Source organism: Mesitornis unicolor, unplaced genomic scaffold (genome assembly GCF_000695765.1).
Source record: "Mesitornis unicolor isolate BGI_N332 unplaced genomic scaffold, ASM69576v1 scaffold9642, whole genome shotgun sequence".
Lineage (NCBI taxonomy): Eukaryota > Metazoa > Chordata > Aves > Mesitornithiformes > Mesitornithidae > Mesitornis > Mesitornis unicolor.
This window is the reverse complement of record NW_010170165.1, coordinates 48,583-59,049: the sequence shown is the minus strand read 5'-3', so window position 1 is coordinate 59,049 and position 10,467 is coordinate 48,583. Positions and strand designations below refer to the sequence as shown.

At 37.1% G+C, this 10,467-nt stretch overlaps 1 protein-coding gene across 1 annotated transcript in view; it reads right to left on the bottom strand.

Annotated features, from left to right (window-relative positions):
• CC2D2A (coiled-coil and C2 domain containing 2A) overlaps window positions 1-5,712 on the bottom strand; it is a gene marked incomplete at its 3' end in the record, with an annotated part of 16,633 nt that extends 10,921 nt beyond the window's left edge. Inside the window, exons 1-5 of the mRNA XM_010179607.1 lie at window positions 5,686-5,712; window positions 5,073-5,174; window positions 2,957-3,133; window positions 2,628-2,781; window positions 1,083-1,219 (exon numbers count right to left, since the gene is read on the bottom strand). Of these exons, the coding sequence (XP_010177909.1) occupies window positions 1,083-1,219; window positions 2,628-2,781; window positions 2,957-3,133; window positions 5,073-5,174; window positions 5,686-5,712 (597 nt within the window). The remainder of the gene's footprint in view (window positions 1-1,082; window positions 1,220-2,627; window positions 2,782-2,956; window positions 3,134-5,072; window positions 5,175-5,685) is intronic.
• Between the last annotated feature and the right edge of the window lie 4,755 nt (window positions 5,713-10,467).

Here is a 10,467-nt window from a genome sequence, read left to right as displayed (position 1 = left end):
CCAGGGAAAGACACCAGTTTTCTAAGACCCAGTCTCATGCTCTCAGAATCACAGAATGTTAGGAGTTGGAAGGGACCTCAAAAGATCATCCAGTCCAACCCCCCTGCCAGAGCAGAATCACCTAGACCAGGTCACACAGGAACGCGTCCAGGCAGGTTTTGAATGTCTCCAGAGAAGGAGACTCCACAACCTCTCTGGGCAGCCTGGTCCAGTGCTATGTAACCCTCACAGTAAAAAAGTTTTTCCTCACATTCAGGTTGAACCTCCTATGTTCCAGCTTGCTCCCATTGCCCCTTGTCCTGTCATTGGCTGTCACTGAGAAGAGCCTGGCTCCTTCCTCCTGACACTCACCCTTTACAAATTTATAAACATGAATGAGGTTACCCCTCAGTTTCCTCTTCTCCAAGCTAAAGAGACCCAGCTCCCTCAGCTGCTCCTCATCAGGGAGATGCTCCACTCCCTCGACCACCTTTGTGGCCCTATGCTGGACTCTTTCAAGCAATTCCTTGTCCTTCTTGAACTGAGGGGCCCAGAACTGAACACAATATTCCAAATGCGGTCTCACCAGGGCAGAGTAGAGGGGAAGGAGAACCTCTCTCGACCTACTCACCACACCCCTTCTGATACACCCCAGGATGCCATTGGCCTTCTTGGCCGCAAGGGCACATTGCTGGCTCATGGTCATCCTGCTGTCCACCAACACCCCCAGGTCCTTTTCTGCTTGGCAGCTTTCCAGCCACTCGTCCCCAAGCCTGTAGTGCTGCATGGGGTTATTGCGCTCAAAGTGCAGGACCCGGCACTTGGCCTTGTTGAAGCTCATACAGTTGGCCTCAGCCCACTGATTCAGACTATCCAGGTCCCTCTGCAGAGCCTTCCTACCCTCAGGCAGATCAACACTGACTATTGAGATTCAGTAAAACACACTCCTACAAAAATCCACCTTTCCTCATGAGTGATACTGCTAAACACTTTACAGATGAAAGCCCCATAACTACCATGATTATCTACCTACTTGATTATAACAAAATGAAATACTGATAAAGGGTTTCAAAAAGACAACTAAAAAGATAGTGGTGACTTACTTGCTCCTGTCTGAGTATTCTGTTTTCTAAAATATTCTGATTAGACTGTGATACAAAGGGCCTTTCTCCTGTGTAAAGACCCTCATCCTCCAGATACCTAGACTGCATGTTTTCAGGCATCTTTTCAGAAGTGGGCACTAATGAGAGATTAAACAGAAAAGCATGTAAAATATCTGGTAACCGTAGTTCTAGTTTATTAATTGTCCAAGAGCCTATGCCATTCTTAAAATGAATGGCACTGCATATTAAGCATGCTGTCATAAATATTTTCCTAACTAGGAAAAAGCAATAAATATGTAACCAAAACGGGTCCTTTTCTTCATCAGGACTGATCCACTGTTTAAATCCATCATAAAAGTGTCACAAGTCTTCTAAACAGATAAATAAAAATTTCCTCAACAAAAAACACTACAAATAACTTAGTGGAGTTTAGTTTTAATGGTTGCTTGCACAATAGTGTAAAAACCCTTTAACAGCAGTAACTGACTAGACAAACATTTCTGAGCCTTTCCCATATAAAGTGAAACTTCGACTAAAATGATTGAGCTGAACTGACGTTACTAGTTTGCTTCAGCTACTCCTGAAAAAATACAGAACATGGATAAAAAGTCATGTTTGCCCAATAACAGCAGGTGGAACTCTCTAAGACCTGCCCGCAGGATTATTTCACTGGTGTGCATGGGGTCAGTCTTTTTCAAGGAGCAATCTCAAAATAGGAAGAAATAATACTGAGGGTTATGATAAAAGTTGTCCCCTAAATCAAAACACACTGGACTACACTGGAGACAGTCAGAACTAAGTTTTGAGACATGAAAAATCAGAGGCACCAAAAGTCAAATATTTCGACATCACATTGAAAGCTGTGCTGATACCATTCTGGTACAGAACACATTGAGACTCATTTCTGTGTCTTCTACTTCAAATATTAAATAGCAAGTGATATTATAAAGCAATTTCTTAAGACTTTGCTCTTCTATGGGAATAAGGCAAAAAGGTCAGAGACATGATCAATGTTGACTAAATATTTCCAATTCACAAAAACAGATTTTGGGAAAAAAGCCCCTTGAATCACAAAAATCCTTATGTTACTTACATGATTCTTTACAAACTTGCCACATGGAAAAAATTGCAGATACAGACAAGTGAAGAAATAACGTAAGTTATAATGTACAGTACACGAGACACATTTAGTACCTAAATGTGTGTACCCAGTAACCTGTTGCGTATGTTAAATAATGTAACAGCTACAGGCCAGTGAAACAGGAGTCAGCCATCTTAGACAGCACTAAGGTACCCCAGCATCTGACGTGCTCTGAGTTCACTTGCTAGCTTATCAGCTGGTGACCTGCTGAGGTGTGCATGTTCCTACTTAATGCATTTTGTTAGACCTTTTCAGACTTGTCTGGAGGATCAGTGTCAGAGAACTGCAACTAAATCTCTTTCTACTGCCAGAGACAGTCTGGTACAAGATTTTTCAGCAGATCAAAGGGTGCCATGCTATACAAAATCCAGGAACAAAGTGGATAATAAGCACAAACTTCATACCTGTTAGCCTGCTGGGAATGAAGAGAAATTCTTTTTCCTTTTTCACTTGCTCAGAGTAGCTTTCACAATCAGCAGGTCTCATTACTAGAAGATCTTTGGCTGTCTGGTCTATCATGAATAAATCATCATCTTTAACTAGGCGAACATCTTCATCCTAGAGTTTCAGATGCAAACATCTCTGTTAGTTCATCTGTTTCTTAAAATGAAGAACTTTAGAAAGTATACTTTCAGAATTTTTAAGGAAACAAAAGTTGCCATTTTATATTAGTCAATTAATATTAATTCAAGGAGTCTGAAAAAAAAAAGAACATTTATTCTATAGCTCACACCGTTTCATCCTCCTCTTGTTCATCCTCATGGGTTTCTACACATTCTTCTTCTGCCTCCTCTTCTTCATTTAATCCATTCCTTTTCCTGGTTCCAGCCTTCATACGCTCTGGTTCAGGATCAAAATTGAAGGTAAAGAAATTATATGCTTCGTCAGCAGAAGGAAAACCATTCTGGACCTATGAAAAGATGACAAAGATACTTTAATAAGACATTTATAAGACATTTAGGGCAACTGAAGATATATTTCCATCAATGATAGCAATAACAGCATGTATAGACACTTGTCACAAGATAATAATTGTTTTATCTGAAAGAGAACTCAACCAAATGCTGAAGCTGACCGAAATTTTTAAACGATACACAAAACTTTCTCTACTGTTACACTATTATTTCCTTAAGAATTTCTTGTAATGTTTTATTAAAAAAGTTACGTGACACAATTTTAACCAGCTTATTGTTTTAAATATAAGCAATTTGCAAATGAGAAATGCCAAAGTTTAAATTCTGATCATAAGGTAGACATCCAGGTGAATGATGTGAAAAGAAATTTCTAATGGCATTTTGACTCTGAAGGCCCCAAGCCCCCATCACTCTTAGGATGAATCCTTTAATAAAAGAATTACCAGTAGCATTTTATGGCTAATAAAGAGAGAAATGGGGTAGCAATGCAAAATCTTCCTGTGTACAGATGAGAGGCTGACAGACAGCACAACCTGGGCAGCAGTGGCAAACTTGCTGCTGACAGACACTGCTGACCAGGGAAGGGAATCAAGGAGCTAAGGCCAGCTTCTCAACCAGCCCCTGCTGCAATCTGCAAAAACATAAATGCTATTACTCAAAAAAGCTGATATCCATTGCTAGGTTGCTTAAATACTAACTTGATTGTTTGTTTTGTTTCTCAAAGGCTGCAAGGCTACTCTAAAACTCCATGGATAATAATCCTCTACCTTTTCAAGAAAGGAGGTAGCATGGTGATCCATTTCCAGTTTTCTGAAACCTTATCTATCCCTGTAAGCATCACTGGTTCTGAGGTTGCTGCAGCAAGTTCACTTAAGTGCTTCTAAGAGATTTTCATCAGGCCCAGCCAACATAAACACAACTAACATGTCTTCTTCCTCCTTGTGGCCTTAATTTTTAGATTCAAGGAAGAAATTTCTCAAGTTTATACCTATTTAATCTAAACTTCAAAATAATAATAGCAAAAATAAAATGGCCAACTTGTTTCACAACAAAACAATACTTCCTAAGTGTGTAGATAAGTACAGAAGCCAAAACCAACACATGGAAGGTTTTAGATATACTTCATATAAAATTAGTAACCAACTTTGATAAAGATATCACTTCCACATTTTCCTAATAAAAACATATTAAAACAATAGTACTTAACAGAAAGTGATGACAATTACTTTTTGTAAAAAAAAACTGCCAAAAACCTCTCCACAACCTACATGAATAGGTAATTCTCCCCCAGACAAGCAATTAGCCAGGCTAATTCATATTTTTTGTAATTCCAGATAAAAATGTTACTGCTACATGCTGTTATTTCCTGGGCATACACAATCTTTGGAACACATTTTCTACAGACAAGCAATCTCTTTGTGAATTCTGAAGAATATCTGGGTGTAAGCTCTGCACTGGCATAGTCTTTGTTATTTTTTTAATACAAAAAATAAAAGAACACGCTTATACTAAAAGAATGAATATAAAATAGTAACAAGGCAATACAATACAGTACAATGACAAAGTTAATATTCAGCCTTTAGCAATTATAATGTGAAAATTTATATGAAGCTATCATACAGTGGTCCTCTGTTACAGTAACTGTTAAATACTTCAAGGCATCTTAAACAACAGTAGTCATGAACCTGTAAATGACAGGAGTTTCACATGATGTCTACACTATAATAAAAGTAAACGATTATTGTTAAATATGTACAATAAGAGCAATCATCAATAAAGTTCCTTTCTGATTGCTAATTCCAACAACAGTGTAATTTTGATTCAATTAAAATCAGTGAAATTGATCTCCAAGATTATGTTTGATCTTTAATTTATTTCATGTTGCACATTCATTTTCTCATTATCAGAATAACAAGATGCAAGGTCCCTTCTTACCTCTTTATCCAGTCTGACTCCTGTTTTCCTTTCTTTGATGCTTTTTAAATGCCTTGGTCGTGGACTGGGGTCTTCTTGCAATAAAGTAATTTCTGCTTTTGACTAAGCAAACACAAAGCCTCTCTTAGCTATAGTAAATATACTACGATCAAAGCTACAGTAATTCTCAGGAACTAACAACTTATGCATATTTGTGTTAGGGACAGAATCTTTTCACTACATAATCAGCTTAAGTGATTTTACAGACCTAGATGATAATACCCCTTTATTAAACTGCGCACTAAGCTTACAAGGAAATCCACTGATTTCAAAACAGTATAAGAAATTTTTTGACAAAAACACAGAAGAATCTTGTAAATATCGTATCATTTGAATTATAAAAAAAGTATAACTTTTATATTATTACAAATAAATTAAATATAAACTTTAGAAAAAATACAATAGAAATATACCGAAAAATAACTGTATCAATGAACTGAGCATTACTTCGGGATTAAAAATTTAAAAAGCAGGTATCTCAATTCAGATTCCCATAGCACTAAGCAAGTAAAATGAAGTGGGTGGTACTTATAAGACTAAAGTCAAACACATAGGACTTCTGAAGGATTCTCACCTTTGCTGCTTTTAGTTTCTCTCTCATTCGCTCCCTAACAGAAAATTCTGCAAAGCCTCTCCTTGATGTAGAAGGAACAGGTGGCAATTCTGAAACAGAGAAAGGATGGTAACGTATTTAAATTAAGTACTTTTCTGAAAGAAACTTAAAATTATGTAAAATATAACCATATATACTATACAGAGTCCCATGCTCTAATGGAAAGAACGTGCATGACAAAACATGAAGGAATGAAATTTTTTTTGGAATTCAGACCTTATAGACTATCACTTAAATGTCTTTAGCTGTGATGGATCTACCTTCCATTATACACTATGAAACAACCTTAAGTAATGCATATACACACTTTTTTCCTATTAAAAATACATAAAGAACTACGTGGCATTTTGTAAGCTACTACTCAGAGCTGTCTAGATCTAATTTTCAACATCACCTTAATGCCACTGTCAAATTATCTTTAAAAGGTCATTGTGATGATCAAGGTTGGTTCCTGAGGATTGGAAGTAAGCAAACATCACTACTGCCTTCAAGGAGGAGAATCTGGGGAACTACAGGCTGGCTGGCCTCATCTTGATGCCCAAGAAGGTGATGGAGCAAATAATCCTGGAAGCCATTGCCAAATATGTTAAGTACAAGATAAAAACTGAGAGTCATCAGCATCGATTTATAAAGGGGGAAAATTCTACCTGACCAATGAGACACCTTTCTGTGATGAGATAATTGGGTTAGTGGATGAAGGGAAAGTAGTGGACGCTGTTTATCACTGTTTCCTGTAGCATCCTTATAGAGAAACTGATAAAATGTGGACTGCATAAGCAGATGGACTGAAAACTGGCTGAACTGTTGGTCTCACAAGGTTGTGATCTGTCGTGCTAAGTCCAGCTGAAGCCCATCACTAATGCTGTACCCCCAGGATTGATTTCAAACAAAAAAATCCCGCTACCCACCCTGCAACCCCAAGAACTCATCAAAATTCTATGATCAAGTAGTCTCTGCTGATCCTGTGGAACACAAAAACCTCAAGTTTTAAATCAGTGGCATATATTTAGATGCAATTTTTGATAGATAGTAAATAGCAGATTAGGACACTGACTTGGGTAATCATGTGACTACAGAAAAGGAAAATTACTGCCTATTGCAGCCTTTGAATTGCTGCTCCCAAAAGGCCCAGCCTTTTCTTTCATAATTAAAAATGGATTGAGAAGGCATCTTTGATAACCCAACTTATAAGAGTCTCCTTTTCCTTTGAAGGACTGATGGCATTCCTCCCCTTTATCTTCCACATATCAGATCTTCTTAGATAATTATTTCTTCATGTAGATTCAGTAAGTATTAGCAGGGTTACCCTAGACCCTGCTGCATTCCCTGATCCATAAATAAAAGAATGAATAATTATCCAGCTGTTTACAGAGAAGCTACGCTCTCAGGGTAAGAAATACAAAGGAGTCGATACCTACAACCCATCCTCTCATATAAACACAAATGAAAAACATCACAAATGCTCAACACATGAGAGATTGTACATATAAGCAAATGGCAATGCTTCCAGCAGCTTTATGGATTAAACATAATTATGTTTATCTTCTGCACATTGTTTTGAGAAGGTACTCATCTCCCTCTCTTGGGCTGCGCTACCACTGTAAAAGAGTTAAGGTTATCCTCTTTATGAAAGTCTTCAGTATATTTGTAGCTGAAAAAATAATAGCTTTCTAATAGCTTAGAAAGTCATCAATTAATTATTTTTCTTTTTGAAAGACATAATTGATTTCTTCATTAATAAAACTGATTCTACCTACATAATTCTCTTCCCATCTGCACAGACCTCTTCAGTCTCACTGGAGCCCCAGAGTTCACCTGGAAATTCTTGGGAGCTTACTGAAACTTTAACTTTGACTGATACATGCAATATTAACTTTTTAAAGAAAAAAGCTTTACATCCCTTTTTAAACATGGGATCCTTAGGTCTTATTTCTTTTCTCCTGAACTTCTGTAACCAAGCTTTTATTTCCAGAAGGAGCTCCACCACTTCACTTAGGACATGCCGAACTGTAAGATGATTAGCAGGGAAAAAACCGTAGCTCTTTTCCACATGTGCTTCGTGGCTTTTTTTTTTTTTCTTTAATTTTTAATCTGTAAACACATGGCATTCTAGGTAAATCAGTTTTTCTAGTTATCTTCACTTATAGAATTATATTACTTGTCAGTTCTTCTAGCCAAACACCGATCTGCTCTTTGCCCTTATGAAAGAACATTGTTTGACAATGTCTAAGTAAAGGGTGATTCCAGGTTTATATAAGGCATTAAAATCATGAAAAGGAGACAAAACAGCAAAGGGTAAGGGCTTAGGAGCTGTAATGTCACACAACATATATCACATTATGTTTGATTCAATATTATTCCAAGAGCTTTACCTGTGGCAGAAAATACTGTATGTTGAATATAGGACTTCAACATTTAAAGGCTACCTACTATAACAAAGTGCAATCTAATTTCTAGGGTGACCTTAGTCCACTGTTATTTAGAAAAGAAAGATTAATAATCAATAATACTGATTCTACTTAGAAACACCAAAAGATTTGGGAGAATCCTAATGTTTTCAAGTTACACAATTTACTGCCTGTATTTGTAAAAAGAAGCATTCATTGTATTTGGAAACTTTTAAAAGAAAGAAAAAGGCACAAAGTGAGTACCACTCGCATGAGACACATAAGAGAAAACCAAGCATCACTGAGACACAACACACAGAAAAGCCTGCATTTTCTCTTTTCTAACAAGAAACACAGTATGAGTAAGAACAGGGTAAGAATTAAAGCCAAAACAGAGAACAAGATCTAAACAAATATTCATCAGACTGAGCTAATTAAAAACTATCATTGCAGGGTATCCAATAATGAACTGGCTGCAGCAGCATCAGAACTGTCAGTGATTCCAAGAAGTGATGGAGAACAGGCAAGTTCCAAAATCCTGGGCAAGTGTCTTTTTTTAGGAAATGGGAAAGGGCAGCTGCTGAAGCATACACAAGTCAGTCTTACTTCAACTCTACAAAAAAGACTCAGCCTATGTGTAAATACTTACAAGATAGTAAAATAATAAGCAACAGAATGCCTAGATTAGCTAAGATCAAGAACTATCAAGCCAATTCAATGTTCTTCAACAAATAGTCTACCCATTCTTGTGAATGATGGAAAAAGCATGCATCTCAACTTTTAAGTCTGCCTTATAGAAAGCATCTCTGAGTAAGAAATACTTTTAAGAAATGACACAGGGGAGAGGAAAAAGGGGTGCATGCAAGTCGCTGGAAAACCAGATTTTAAAAGATAAGCAAGTAATAAGTTAATAAATTCAAACCCCAAACTGAGTAGGTCAGGGTCTGCCTCAGTCTAATGCTTTTAAAGCATTTATTAATGGTCTGAACGATGGAATAATGTCTATCTGTGTATAAAAATGCAGGCAAGAGCTATCAGAAGTCGCATTTGCTCAAGACTGACTTTGAAGAGATGTTGGAATGGAGAAAAAAATTCAACTTCTTTTACAACTTCGAGCTCGCAGAAGGTTGTTGCACACAAAAAGGATCTCTGTGTCTGCTGGAGATGGAAATGACGGACTTTAACTGCAATAAGGAAGATGGCTGCACACTGGAAAAGCTTTTTAACTTGTGGGGTATTCTAGCATTGGAATTGAGTTCCATACATAGTTACAGAATCCTCACTGGTGCAAGCTTTTAAGTTAAAAACCAAACCAGACCAGACTAAAACAAAACGAACAACAAAACCCCCAAAACAACCCAACCAACGAAAAAAAAGGCCACCAAAATCAGGTATCAAGACTTAAATATTGAGTTGAAATGATTTAAGCGGAGAAGTTGGTCTAGAGTTGCCTTTTGATTTCCTTCCTGTGAATTTTTTCTACCACTGTATTCTGTTCAGTTAGCATGTAAAAACATACTCTGTTTCACTGGAGCAGATGCTTAATTTCAATTGCATTTCAATAAATGAAAGCTGGAAAGCAACAGATTAGAACCTGCTTTTGGTTTTCTGAAGTACTTGACAACTGCTTGTAAACATTTCCAGACAAACCAGATTAAAGTGAACAGCGTAAACGCGAAATTAGTGCAAAAACAACCTGCCACTACTTTAAGCACCTCTTAAAGCATCAGAACTGATGCTCTGTATGCAGAATTCTTTACGAAGGAATCAGTTTCCAGTGACAACAGGGGAATTATCCTTTCTATACATAATGAAAAACATTTTAAGGCTTTAATAGTTGCAGTAAAATTAATTCAATGCATCAATTATTGCAGGATCCTGTGGTTCCTTGAAAAAGGACCACAATAAAAAAATATTTTTGTTACCTTAATTCTCTGTACATATACTTCTGTTCTGCTTATGTGAATGGGCTCTACAGCCAACTAATTTGTGCTTAACTTTAAAATATGTTTCTGGAGTGAAAGAATAATACTGATATCCATGAGAGCATTACTTCGCAGGATCACCATTACATTACAAAATTTCACATCACATTTTACATTGGAAGTGTCATTATCCTACAATGGCTCCGTATGTTACTTCAGGCAGATCTAATAAGCTTGCTGTACAGTGAAACCGAAATTCAGCCAAACTGAGAACCTGAAAATGTCATCTAATAAAAGCTTCTCCCTTGATTTCTCCTGTACCCAGAGGAGCCCAAACCCACTAGGTCTCTGTGTGACTTCAAAGCTCTCTACACTGATGCAGACTTAGAACTGCTGCAAGTATCTCAACATCAATCCTGTATCTGAATGGG